This window comes from Xiphias gladius, chromosome 9 (genome assembly GCF_016859285.1).
Source record: "Xiphias gladius isolate SHS-SW01 ecotype Sanya breed wild chromosome 9, ASM1685928v1, whole genome shotgun sequence".
Classification (NCBI taxonomy): Eukaryota; Metazoa; Chordata; class Actinopteri; order Istiophoriformes; family Xiphiidae; genus Xiphias; species Xiphias gladius.
The window spans coordinates 19,759,223-19,774,145 of NC_053408.1; the positions used below are offsets into that span (position 1 = coordinate 19,759,223).

General features: G+C 39.3%; 1 protein-coding gene across 1 annotated transcript in view; it reads left to right on the forward strand.

Moving 5' to 3' along the window:
* The window catches only part of LOC120794716 (putative uncharacterized protein MYH16), a 52,962-nt gene that overhangs the window by 13,070 nt on the left and 24,969 nt on the right, over positions 1-14,923 (forward strand). Inside the window, exons 3-6 of the mRNA XM_040135969.1 lie at positions 8,495-8,722; positions 10,142-10,246; positions 11,887-11,973; positions 14,512-14,657. Of these exons, the coding sequence (XP_039991903.1) occupies positions 8,495-8,722; positions 10,142-10,246; positions 11,887-11,973; positions 14,512-14,657 (566 nt within the window). The remainder of the gene's footprint in view (positions 1-8,494; positions 8,723-10,141; positions 10,247-11,886; positions 11,974-14,511; positions 14,658-14,923) is intronic.

The following is a 14,923-nucleotide window of genomic DNA, read 5'->3' on the forward strand; positions in this document are numbered from 1 at the left end:
GCGTGAGGTGGGTGTGAATACCGGACCGTTGGTTTCGGAAAGTTACAGAAATAGACAGAGGCAGACCCCCCCCTTAATCCGGTTCAGAAAGGTGTGGGGCAAGTGGGTTTCAGAAGCCATCCAACGATCTGAAAAGCACGTCAGACAGAGTATACTGGCTCCTTAATCCACAATATTTCATTTTTCTGCTGCTACGGGAGTCTCCACCAAAACCATAAAAAAAGATGGCGTTTGGTGATGTCGTGAAGTACCATGGGATCATGGGAGTCGTTGTTTTTGCCATCTTTGCTTAGTAAAGCCTGTGCAAAGGGGATATGACGCCATTGACAGGTGACCAAAGGAAACAGACTGTTAATGAAACAGATCGTGATTCAAATTACAGATTTATCTTGGTTTGAAAATTGTTGGAAACATTTCAAATAATGTCAGTACACAACTCGACAAAATATATGCGACTGGTCTAGTCATTCTTTGACATTTTAATGTGGAAAAGTTACATATTATACCTTAAAGTCCAATTTAATAATTCCAGAATTAGAGGTCGGTAGTTAGCATGACTTAACAAAAGTCTAGCCATGTTAGCAGCTCTGTGAGGCTGTACTTTTGGTTACATGCTAATGCTACTATGACAACATTATTGCAGTGACAGTGCTAATATACTGATGATTAGCAGGTAGAATGTTAACCATGTTCACCATCTTAGTTTAGTGTGTTAGCTTGCTAAAATTTGCTAATTAGCACTAAACATATCACCTGAGGCTGATGGGAATGTCATTAGTTTTGCAGATATTTAGTCATAAACCAAAGTAACTTGTCACATTAAAATTTTGACCAGATGATGAAGCTAAATGAACACTCAGGGGATCCCCGAAGTTAATACAATTCATCCCGAGGGTGACATGAAGGTCTGTACCAGATTTTACGGCAATCCATTCAATAGTGAGAGACATTTCTTTAAAAACCCAAAAAGTCAACCTCATGGCTTTAGAGGAAAAGTCCAGGGGATCACCAAAGAAGGGGGTCACCATCACCATCAGATCAGGGATCACCATCAGAATACATCGTATAGGAATGTACTTACCAAATATTTTGCCCATCAGTCAAGTAGATGCTAAGATATTTCACTGAATAACTGAAAAGTTTTAACTACTAGGGAGGATATATGCAAAGTCAGGGGATTACCACAGGTGTTAAGATTCATCCTCTAGGCACCATGAATATCTTTACCAAAGTTAATGGCAATACACTTAATAGTTGCCCAGAAATTTCACTAAAAACCAGCCTTTTTCACTAAAAGGCAGCCTCAAGGTGGTACTACAGGGTTTGTAAGGTCAAAATAGTCAAAATCAGTATGACTCATTCTCAGGGGACCATGAATTCATATACAAAATTTCATGGCAATCCATCCAATGGTTGTTGAGATATTTCAGTCTGGACTAAAGAGGTGAACTGACCAAACGATATTGCCATGCCACTAACATGGCTAAAAAGTGTCACCAAGAGAAAAGCAGAGGAAGAAGACATGACAGTTCCATCCACTCTTTGTGATTAACTACTCATTTTCAGAAGTGTGGGAGAATAACACCAATAAAAACAGACAATAAAACTAACTGAGGAATTTGAGGATTACCACTGTAAGAAAAAGGGGTAAAGAAAAGATTTTCTTTGCCTTTACTGTTGTTCCAACCTCTTTAGTACAAATGGATATAAACAGAGAGAAGTCCACTGGTAACCTCTCAATTACTGTTAATGGGAAATAAATGTGGAGTGTTCCTGCAGAGCTATCCAGATGCCCCAGTTCTGCATGTGGAAAAAGTTTCAGTCTGGACTGGCTCTAAAGTTTCTGGGGCCCAAGGCAAACTCAGAGACAAAAGACTGGCAGGGAGAGATGAATAAGGGTGGAGACGGGAGGAGAGAGGACGGTGAAAGGAGGCTAGGGAATGGAAGATTGACTTAATGTTCAAAAGACTAGGGAAAGGAAGAAAATGAATGTATGAACAAATTGGGGAGGAGAAATAGACTCGAGGTGACTTTCAAGTGAAAGTATAGGTAGAGACCGTCAGGTAGACTGCATGGATATTAGGAAGTTACTGACGGCTTTGTCTGAGGTTTAAATTATCGAAACCTTTCGTATCTCTCCTGTGCTGTGCTTTGAGCTTGAATTTTTACCTGTTGAGATTATGCATATTTGAGTATCTAGCTACTAAACATCAACAGACTAGCATTATCATTGCGAGTATCTTAACATGATGATGCGAACATTTACATCCTCACGAGCTGCTGTTCGGTGAGGGTGTATGCAGGTGAGCTGTTATGTTTTTGTAAAATATATGACGGATTATCCAAAAGCAGAAAGGTTAGCCTACCGATTTTAGATGAAATGCCATGTTGGTTGTTGAGCTGGGATAAGCAAACTGCTGTTTCCAAAGTTTCAACTTTTTGGTCATCCGTTTTAACAAAATGCAGCCACACCCATGATTTCTGTCAATTAGTTTGGAGTCAACTCCAACTAAACCTTCAGTAAATTAAATAAGTTAGACTTAGAATTCTCCATTAGGTTGGCCGAGTTCAAAGTTGTGAAAACGGGTGTGTTTGGATACTGTTCCTGCTGCTGGCAATGGTCAACAAGAGTCACTGCTGCAGTTGGCTACGTGTTGGGCATTTTAATTGTACTTTGCATATTGAGCTTAGCCGAGTCAAGTACACCTTGATTTCAGAACTTATAAGCTTAATGTAGCCTACAAATACTAATTTACCCAAAAAGGTTGGGACCTGGTATATACCACTATATACTGATTGTACTAACTAATGACACTGATCAGCCTCATCTGTACTCTCCATGTAGTGCTATTTAGCAAATGTTAACATGCTAACACCAAACACACTAAAAAAAAATAGATGAACATGATAAAGATCATATGCTTAAGCTTAGCATATTAACACTGTCACCATGGGCATGTTACAACGCATACACTAGCATTTAGCTCAAACCATAATTCTGGCCAAATACAGCCTCACAGAGCTGCTACAATGGTCTTAGACTCTTAGTCTTGTTTTTTAAAAGACTCCTTGATAGATATCTTAGGTTAAAGCATCCGGCAGATGAACCCCCAACCTCCTCTTCCCTGCAGTGTTATCACTCATCTTGCCTGTAGGATATTAAGAGGCAGCTGGCAATTAAATGCCAGGTTTTCTACCTTATGAAAGCCCTATTTTGAACCCTGAGACTCTCAGAATGTGGGTTTCATTTGGCACGGAGGAGCTGAACATAGTCAAAGATCATCTGTGTAACCAGAGGTCTTTCCTGTAATGCTTTCATCTATAGTAACCATGTCCTTACGTTACTTTATGTCTCTGTAATCAGTATCAACTGCATTTCAGAACTCTTGATGAATGAATGAATACGACTGAAAAACAGCCAACTGGCCTTTACAGTAGTTCTTGGTTCCGAGCCTTAGAGTTGGTATGATGCAAATCTGGTACGTATTTGAATTAGTTACATGTCTTATTCACTGGCAGTCTTCTTGTCAGATATGAGAGTGTTGGTGTTGGACATGAGTGGTATCTGGAGAGGCAGCCTGGGCGAGCTCAGTGTCTCAGGCTTCTCCAGCTTAAGTGGGAGTCTTTCTGTGCTGCCTCTCTGCACATGAACTCAGACCACATTGTCAAAATAAAACAATTTGAATTCTCAGAAATCCTGTGTTTTCATTTTGTTTTGGTGGCTGGATTTCCTCCACGGCTCAGTGGCATTGGCAGAGAGCTTATCCTTGGTCATATTACTGTCCACTTTTGGGCCATTTTAGATTCAGTGTTATTCTATTTTTTGTCATTTAGAAAGGTTGTATTCACACAAGCTCTGGTGAGAATCACTATTGCTGTACAATGAATGCGCTGGAGTTTTTCATTTGCTGGAATGAGAAGTTTGTATAAATACATTGGTGTCGTTTTTGATTTTTACATCACCGCACTTGTATGAATGTTGCCATTTTTTGCCATAAAAGGTCTCTCAAATCTGCACATTCTGTATATGCTAACATATGTAAAATCAAGTGCATAAATCACATATATCTCAGTTCAACAAAAACATTTAGCTCAGGGTCCACTTTTTTCTGTAGCTTTCAACCACATCTCGTTGTCATCATCAGGGGATGGAGTTTATTTTGTGGTCCATTAACTGTAGTTTCCAAGGTCAACAATAAAATGTAAAAACACATTAACTACTATTACCATTACTGCCATGTCAAGAATGAACTTTCACAATCAAGTTAGAGTTTTTCATTTTTTAATTTATGAATATGTGTAGATTGATAATTATGAATGTTTGAATACCCATATTTTCTCGACTAGAAAGATTTTATGGTCTGTTTTTCTTACAAGTTGCTACTGCATAGTCTAAATTTCTCCTATGATTATTAAAGTTCTATCCTATCTTAATCATCACCCCATCTTGCAACCCTGCTTGATGTTAACTCTAGATATGGAAATGCTTAGTGTACTCTTTGTGCTTCATTCCAGAAAAAGAAACACACTTGAATCTAAAGCACAATATGCCTCATTGTTCTTACGAAGATGAATGCTGTGGCATTGTGGGGGACCATGTGGGTGTGGACGCGTAAAACATTTATGACAATTATAATGTAGACTGTGACAAGAAAAGGCATTTTTGACTCTGGAATAGTGCCCTTGTTTTCTTGTTTTTCTGTGGTGATGGTGCAGCTGAGAGCTGCACTTCTGTGACAGGACGGCACAACGTTAAAGGCTTTTTTCCTGACCTGACACCCTACACCAACCACCATCCCTGTGGGACACCTTTGGATCCCCCTGAAACTCTGGAGAGCCACCTGTTTCTAGGGGTGGAGACTAGCGTGGGGAAAGAACACAGGAGAGGTGTTCATTGTGGTAAAACACAGTCTAAGATTGGACTGAGCATTGGCTACTCGCATTGGGTTAGTACTAGCAGTAGCAGGCTGTGGGTCGACTGGAGGCACGTACACAGGAATGTTTGGGTTTCAGTAGTGTATACCAGCACACCCTAAAATGAAAAGATTAATGGTTGATTGAGAGGAGAGAAAGAGCAAGAGAGAGAAGGGGAAAAAAAGCAAAGACTCACAGAAAGGATTGAGAAAAACAGGCTGAAAGATTAGTGTGAGGAAGACACAGAAAGGGTGAGCAGAGCTGAAAATGTGTTGTGAGAGAGAAGATCTGCGATCTGATCCTTTTTGCTGAAACCCACCTGGAACAACCAGAACAGCTGTACACCAAGTGAAGGAGGAGAAAAAGAAGTGATTAAGCCTCTTTACAATAGTACCGAAGCACTGTCAGAAAAGACAGGCAAGTTGCTACGTTGCCAAACAGGTGAAGTCTGCAAAGAAGGACAGTGGAAGGACCCGAGGAAGTATCATCAAGATGATGGCTGTGAGACACCGTCAGCATTGCCACTCCCTGTCTGATGACTCTGAAGAGGCCAGTGGGTACTATGCAGATCCTGAACCAGAACCAGAACCTGAAGAACTGGACTGGGATAGCTATAGCACTACACTGGAGCACAAATTAGCAGCTGTGGGTAACTCTTGCTGGTTTGTGAATATAATATGTGTGGCTGAATGGTGGGGCCAAGGATGACAAAAGGTTTGATTTTGACTATAAACTAGTTAATATCCTAGGAATAATAAGGACTTTTTTTTCACAATGATAATCATTTTGTTAAGGTTTGCAGGCTCATAATTAATATAGGTCGCTGTAGGTTAATGTGGCTAATGTGAATCTGGAATTTAAGATAGGCTAACTATTCTGGCTTATGTGTCAAACCCAATGTGTGTCAATATGTATCAAATGTTTAGCACTGAAACACCAGCCAGTCTCATCTTAGTTGATTTTAAACTAATGTCCACTAGCCTGCAGTGTTGGGCAAGTTACTTGGAAAATGTAATCAATTACAAACTGAATATTACTCAGTAGAAAGTAATTTCTCAAGAACGAAATTAATTAGCTGAGCTTCGTCAAAGGTGCTTTTAAACAACTCTAAAGTTTCAACACCCACAAGTCAGTTCTTATGTATTTAATGTGTGTAGAAATACAGTATAAAATGAGATATTATGGTTTAACAAACAGCCAATGCTCGAGTTGTTTACTGACCATTAACAGCTTGGTTAGCCCCAGTGACTGCATGCAGGACTCCTGAAGTCCCATCCTCACAGTGATGCTTCTGGGTTCACATACCCTCCGGTTTTGAACAAAACAGCTGCTTCCTGAATGTTGGCCTACTAGTGGCCAACATTAGCAAACAAACTAAGAAGACAAAAAATTTAAATAAAACCACTCTGAAGTTACAGGTGGTCACATTTATACTCTTTTGGTAGAGATTAGTTGCCTCCCCACCCCAGCTCCTGTTGCAAGGCTCCGCTTAACACTCGAGACAGCGAAGAAGTCATTTAATGCATTACAGCTAAACACTACTAGTCTTCTTATGATTTTCTGGTAATATATAACTGGTTGCTACACCAAGTGTTTAATAAAATACCGTGTAGTGTGTTATAACTTGCTTCCTAACCCTAGCATATGCGAAGAAAACCATGAACAGACCATAAAATCTAGCCAACATTTTTGTTAAGTTTTTGTTAAATTTGTTAACTTTTTTGTCCCTTTAGACTACTTAACAAAAATTATTCTGAATCCCATATTAAGTACATGTGTTTTCACTTGTTATTTAACCCTGTGCATTCAGAAAAACAGCAACCAGTATGTGTTTAGGCAATGCTAATGCTAATTATTCCTTGTTTGGGTTCTACAACAAACCTGTGTCCTGTCTGACAAAGGGAACTGTGTTTTTCCAGCGCTAATAATAACTGCTTATGATAATTAGCTAACAAAAATGTCCTAACCTGTGGCTGTTTATTTAATTTTTAGTCATTTTTGGCTGTTTTCATTAAGGCTTAGACATTTCTGCCTCTTGACGGCGAGTCTACACAGAAAGTGTTTCAGCCGCTTTTTCAGTCGTCTGTCACATGTGCCTCTGAGGGAACAGAACAATTCAGCTATCTACACGTAATGGCTTGCATTTTACACACGCTACATACCGTACATGCAACCCGAAGCGTGTTTTTTTTTTGCGTTTTACATGTGTAACCGCTGTGATTGTATGTTGGGCTTGGAGAGCTTCCAGTATATTGATGACCTACACTCAATAATGCGCCTCCTGTTTAGACACGCACCCGAGCTGCTGCTGCTACTCTGCTAACGTGCCGCTCACACTACGCAGCCTGTGCAGACACAGTGTGAACGAGTTTTCGTGCAACACAAACCTGTGTGTACTTGTGTGTGTGTTAGTTGAATTTGCATGAACATACGTGTATGTACAGACGTGTGCATTTATGTGTACATTTCCTTTGTGTGTTGAAGCTATGACTGATCCTGTCTTACATTCATACCTACCACCTGTGCAGAAGGTGGTAGCTTTGAATGTAAGCTTTGAACAGTTTAGCGCAAGAAAGAATTATGTGAGTTTCAAAAAGGCAGGGAGCGAACTCAGACCAAGTACTTTTATGGAAATAAATGCAGATGGAAATGTGGTTGCCTGATCTTTTCACAAATGCCCAGATATTTGGGTTTGCTATTAGCTCCTTCCAGATGCCTTGCCCATGATGACTGGTCCATAAGAAAGTAACAGTAACCAGAGCAGGCTCTGACAGTCAGGTCTTTTCACTCCTGTTATGGATGGCTGTTGACTAAGTGATCTGGTGTTTGGTAGAACTCGCTTATCTGGTCAGCACTGTACGTCACTGTGTTGCCTTTTCAGCTGTACTATATTAAGACAAGTGCAAACTAACAAAGGGAAGGTTTCTTTTGGATCGGGGGAGGATAAGTTTCATCTTGTGGCATAACCTGCGGTAAGATCCTCTTTGCATGACTTAATTGTCTTTATCTTTGCTTCACCTTCTTTTATTCAACTAATCCTCCCATATTTACCCTTTTCCCCTTTGTCTTTCACTAATTCTCTCAGTTTGTACTTACCTCATTTGACCTCACTCCTTTTCTTTCTTTTAACTCTCTTAAATTGTTAATCTCCTCTCCAAAACTACAGTACATGTAGTTTAGTTTGAAGTATGCCAAGATAAAATGCGACAATTATAATGTTGTTGCATGAAGCAAATTAGTCATTAAAATTGAATGTAACATGAATATTGTTGAGGTTTAAGTGCTTTGAAAAGTATAAAAGAAAGGAGTGATAGAAGTGTAATAAATACTGGAGCTGCAGGCAGGTATGCCAGGGTTCAAGGATTCAACGCAACATAGAGTTGTGTGAATTACAGCAGTAAAACCAGACAAAGAAAATTAATGATAATATGTCCAGCACAAAATTAATTCCAGCCAATCCAAAATCTGAACTATTTGGGGCACGAATCCAAAATATATGCAGTGTTGCATGTAATAACTGCATGTAACACAACATCACATTAATAAACTAACTGTAACTCTGCGTTTTTTTAACCTGCAGGAGCAGGAGGGAGCCCAGGTGTCCGAACAGCGCTGTGTCCAGCTGGAGAAGTCCCGGCGTGAGCTGGAGCGGCAGCTGTCAGGTCTGTCAGACCGTCTGGAAGAGGAGGAGGCCTGCTCAGCCCAGCTGGTCCTCCACAGGGACAGGCTGGAGACTGAGTGCAGCAGCCTCAGACGAGACCTGGATGAACTGGAGAGTGCTCTGACTGCGGCTGAGCAGGAGAAACAGGTAGAACATTATTGGAACTTCACCACAGGATAGACCCCTGCAACTGATGATGCCTTTTATATAGGGACGGACGGATGGTTGCTACTTTGATTGCACTGATTGTGTTATGTCATAAAGTCAATTAAAGACCACAAATGAATGTTGCACGGAGATGTTGATCTTGAGTAACTCCAAAAAAGGACACTGAAGTAGTTTATTTCCTAAGCAATGCGTTTTCATGTTGTACCACTGGTTTTGAAGGTGTTTTGAAGGTTCAGTTCACAACCCCTCATCACCACCAACCTCACCCTGAATTAGCCTTACATTAGTATTAGAATTAAGGCTTGATTAGCATCCCCAGCTTCAAAATCCATCTAGTTACGGTTTGACCGGGAAAATAGCATAGGTTATGTCTCTTCTCTTCTTCTCAACATTGTCACGTGACAGACTTAAGCAATAGGCTTTGTTTCCTATCATTTAAACTTGTTTCCAATTATTAAAAATGTTGCCGTTGCCATTCAGAAAAATAATTATTATTAAGTGGTAAACAAGACCCTAAACCATTAAATGTTTTATGATGAAGTACTATCTCCTCTTTGCAGACACTGTCGAGCTTAGGCTGCTTTCGCATCTCTATTACAGCCCCTCACCAAACCCCTTTATCTGTTTCACTGAGGTGTATTAAAGGATTAAGATGCTATCTTAGTTCAGGAATGTCACAAGAATGTACTGTACTCTACACTGTATGTGAAGACGGAAAAAGATTTTTAACCTGAACGACATGTTGTTGATTTAGCCTCAGCAAATTTACACTGATTAAATTGATGTGGGTCATTAAGTTAAGAACTTGAGCCTCTGGTTATATGAAGGTTTTCTTGGCTAATTGGTCTCCCACGTGGTAAAGATACTGTTAGAGAGAAGTGTGAGAGGACTCTGGCACAGTAGATGCAACAAGACCAGACCTGTTTGATAGCAGAGTTGACAGGGCTTTGAAAAAAAAATGACGTGACCCTGTCTAATATTTGTGGTATGCTGTCATAACAGTCATTAAGGCTAGACATGATGTGTTTGATCCAAAGGAGCAAAAGTTTTGAGCGGAATTCACTCATCTGTCTTGTTCGGAAATTTATTGGAAAACATATTTGTGGCCATTTTGGAAAGTAGGCATACAAAGCAACACCATCAGTCCCCCAGTCTAGTGGCTTGCATTTGCAGTCCAAAGCTCCAACAGTTTCTAAACTATTACACGTATCGTTAGGTCGTCATGTCCTCAATAGGAGCCTCAATTCCACCAAGAAGAGATTTAGAGCTAGATTAGGATGTGTGGACAAATGTAATAAAAACTTGCTGATTCAGAATATTTATTTCCTAATATGATACTGTCATACACTTTGTATTTTCTTAAAAGTGGCTTTTTATAGGTGACCTCTCTCTTTCTAGTCATCAGACAGTGCGGTGAGGAGGCTGTCGGAGCAGCTTTTTCAGCAGGACGAAGTGGTGCAGAAGCTCCAGAAGGAGAAAGAACATCTGGTGGAGCTCAGTCAGGTGAGAGCACAGTGAGTGCTGTAAAGGGTCAGGGTAAAATATTGCTGTACAGTATGAAGTAACACAGTTTTAAAGTCCCCCCATGAAGTTCAGGGACTTTACAGAGACAGATATAAAAAAGAATGGTCAAAAATGAAGAAGCAGAAGCTGAGATATTCAGACTTTAGTCTCTAGTGTGGGTCAAGACTAGAAAAAGCTGATCATACATTTCTCATAACACATGCTTGATAAATGATTGCAATTTTTTAATTAATGCCAGCTTCTTTCAAACCCCATGCCTCCAATTTGTAACATAGACCACAAATAAGTAGTCTCCAAGCCTACGCCGAAATAACCCCGATGACGTCACAAGGATTAGTTGTTAGAAAAATGGAAATGAGGGGAGAGAGATGGGGAGTGACATGCATCCACATTTTCACACAGCAAGGCGGAGTACTGATCTCCACCACAAGTAAAATGTATAATATGCATGTATAATATAAGTGGAGTTCCCCTTCAAACAAAGCCTAGGAAAACTCTGATCATAATATGAACACTGTAAATATAAAATATACTGTTATATAAACTATAAATAATAGGAAATATTTCAGTTGTCATCACGTAACATAAGTATGTACCTTCGAAGTTCCATACTTAGATATCCATGACAACAGAACAAACGTTTTGCTGATGAAGACTGTGAGATGTAGTGGAAGGCTCTTGAAAAAGTTAATAAGCAGACCTTGAGTTTGTTTGTTTGTTTGTTTGTCAAACTACTGTTTACTAAGTAAAGAATAAACCATTGTCATCTAATGTAATGTATACCACAAAGTCGATTATAATAAAAAATTTTGTCAGGCTCAGTGTAAACTATTTAAACTACACCCATCTTTAGACAGCATGTCCTGCTGTTTAGCTATATTTCAGGATTGTGTGATTTTTTTATTAGTGTAGTCGATAGCCTTGTCCCATTTGTCAGAGCATACAGAGATACCTCACTTACTGCTTAACTTAGAATAAAACATAAGTTGAGGAAAACAGAACCATATGGCCTGAAAACCTTCTAAATGTGCATGATAAATGTGCTCCCTATCACACACAGCACTATACTTTCAAAAGCAGAGCAGATGCTTTGAAAACTGAAGAAATCATAACCTTTAACAACCTCATCATGCTCTATGGCAGCAATAAGAGGCCCTGTTCGCTAATTCCTCCCAGATGCTTTGACCAACAGTAGCAGGCTGCTTCACTGTGTAATCTGTGCGAGCATCAGGGCTCATTATCTTCCTACTGTTTGTTGAACAAGTCTTACATTATGGATTTAGTCTGCAAAGAGAATACAAAGAGAAACTTGTGAAAAAACTTAATATGGACGGACTTGGCATCATTGGGGCTCTTACAGCTGTTTCAGTGATTTTAGGCAGAGTCACTGAGTTTGGTGTTCCAATGCTTTTGTTTCCAGTTGATGGAAAGAGAGAGAAAATCTCTGATCCATCAGATCAAACTGGAGATGACTTCTGACATTTTCTTTGCAACCAAACAACTCCTATCTTTCCAAGCGCCAATGTGGCAGACAGATGGCTGTGAAGCAGTGTGATGGAGGATCAGTGATTTAGGGACACGTGCAGCTCAGACTCACACATCTTGTTTCGCCCCAACAGCAGGCCATTGAGGACCTGCAGAGCGAAGAGGAGAAAGTGAACCTACTGACCAAAGAGAAAACCAAGCTACAGATGCAAGCTGAGAATGTAAGTACATATGTTGTATATTTATTGGTCAGTAATGCTATATTGACTAAATTACTATTTGAAAGGGGTTGCACACATCCACATAGAATTATCACCCAAATATACAGTCCCCGTCAGACCTATAGATAAAAATATATAGTTTTTAAGCTCATTTTATGGTTTATGGTTTTATGGCCCATAACGTTGCTGCTGTGGTTCAGCATTTGTTCTCACAGCTTTTATAAACTTAATTTTCAGCCACAGTAGCTGCTGTTTTTAGTGAAAAAGCTCCAATAAACCCACTGAACAACAGACAGACAAAGTTAGCAACTAACTGGTGAAGATTGTGGAGGATTTAGCAACTAAAGAGCCAGATAAGATTCCTCAGGAGTTGGTAAAGACCAAACCAGAGTGGGACTCATGTTTTCATGGCCAGAAATGTGAAACCAAATGAAGACTAATGCTGCTCTGTTTATGATGGCTACTATATGTCAGTGTTTTGGTTTTCGGTTTCGGTTTGATGTGCTGCTCCCATTTAGCAATAAAATCTATTAGAACATATTTAACTTGTGGGTTTGCTGTGGTGATAACAACAAAGAAATTTAACGTTGATTTGCTTAACTGTAGTTTAACAGAAGCAAAAGTAGAGAGGTTAAGGAGGGAGGAAAGAGAACATAGCACAATACCGGTACCACATAAAGATGCATAAAAATAATGAGACTACTAATAAAACTAATGATTATAATAATAGGATGAATAATAACACTAATAAAACTAAATACAATAATAGTAATCATAATCATATAATTGAAGCAATGGATGTTGAGCAGGATCATGGGGGCAGTAGGTGGTTTGCAGTCACAGATCCAGACTCTGCAGCACCACAGTCAGAAATACCTGCAGAAAGCGACAGAAGGAGAAAAGCGAGAGAGACGAGAAAGAAAGGAGGTGCAATAATTCAGCCTATAAGAAACAAAAGCATGGACTAGTTTTTCTGCATCTTTTTGATACAGGATGTGCCTGATTTTTGCAATGTTACGTAGGTGAAAAAGGGTGATCCAGGTAAGGGCATCCAGGTCTTTATGTCCTTAGGTATGCTTGAAGTATAGTTAACTGATTGGTTTCATCAGGTTTCATTCAAAAGTACAATTGGGTATCATCTGCATAACAATGTAAGTTTATGGAATGTTTTCTAATATTGCCTAAAGGGAGAATATATAAAGTGAATAGAACTGGTCCAACTCCGTGACTAACTTTTGAGTATATGGAGGATTGATCGTTAACATCCACAAACTGAAATGAATCTGATGATAGGACTTAAACCAGTTTAGAGCGGTTCCTTTAATGCCAATTAAATGTTCCAGTCTCTGTAATAGGATATGATGATCAATGGTATTAAATGCAGCACTAAGGTCTAACAAGACAAGTACAGAGACAAGTCCTTTGTCCGATGCAATTAGAAGGTCATTTGTAACTTTCCCCATTGCTGTCTCTGATCTTAGAGAGAAAGGGGAAGTTAGTAAGGGGCTATAGTTGGCTAAAACATTTGGATCAAGAGTAGGCTTTTTAAGAAGAGGTTTAATTACAAATGTTTTAAAGGACTGCAGTACATAGCCCGTAGATAGAGATTATCTGGCTCTTTAGTTGATAAATGCTCCGCTATGTTTACAAGCAAGTAGCTTTGTCTGTCTGCCATTTGGTGCTGGATAGTACCGTACAGTTGGTTTATCTGAATTGCTGATTAGAGTAGTGAGACTGAATCAAAACGTTAAAGCTGCAATCTGTAAAAACAAGAACAATGAGCTAAAATATGCTCTATAGAGCTGAGGGGAACTGCAGAGTTGAATGATAATTCATTTGTCATTTGATCCATTATTAATACAAAAATGTTGATTAGCGCAGTTTTAAAACTATAAATTGAAACTCATGAAAATGGACCATATGTAATGTAACTTTATTTATATACTCTGCCACTTTAAAAACAACAAACACAGACAAAGAAACAGTTAAAAACAGTAGCAACAGTAACTTCAACAGCTAGTGTAATGTTTACTGTATAAATTCTACAGTAAAACAGCAACTAATTAAACTTCATGTCAGAGGTATACTATACTGATTTTTAATTAAAATGAGACCAATATATTGTAATATATTGCTAGACCAATAAATTGGTCTAACCTGTGCATCCAACAGAAACACGTGCTGTACACATTAAGTACTGTAGTAATATTAGGGTTATGAACCAACTATTTTAAAGTAACATGACTAATGGAAACTAACAATAGACCGTTGCAAATCTGGGGAAACATTGAATACATGTAATTTTATGCATAATAATGGTCAAATGTAATAAATGGTAAATATAAAAGGTATCGATTATTGGAACAAAATATTTTAACTATTGCAATTACAGTTAAAAAATAAATATTACTACCCATTTCAGGGTTCAAGACCTCAGTTCAACTGAACCCTACTTTGAACGATGCTTTCTACAGCTGCATTAGATTAGTTTCATAGAATCCTATGTTTTCTCCATCCGGTAATGTTGCTTGCGTTCAGTTGGAGTACCAGCTGGAGCAGGAGCACCGTCAGCGTGGCGAGCTGGAGAAGAGCAGAAGGAAGCTGGAAGGTGACAGCAGATTTACTCAGGATAGTCTGGGAGCGATGGAGAAGATGAGGAGTAGTCTGGAAGACCTCATCAAAAGGTCAGTCAGACACGCTCACTACTAATACCATAGATTTTACAGTGTGTGGAAAAACTGTCTTAGCCACAAACTGGAGCAGCAAAAGAGAAGAATATCACCATCCAGCCAAACCAGTATTTGGGCCAACACAGCAACTATTTGCTCTGAAGCTGAAATTAAATTCTGTTGCTGGTCAATGTTAAGTCTATTTTTATCCATGCTAGTGGCATGGCTGCAGGTATGGCAATGTTGGTCTGTCTGTCTGTCCACCACTTATGTCCAGCCTG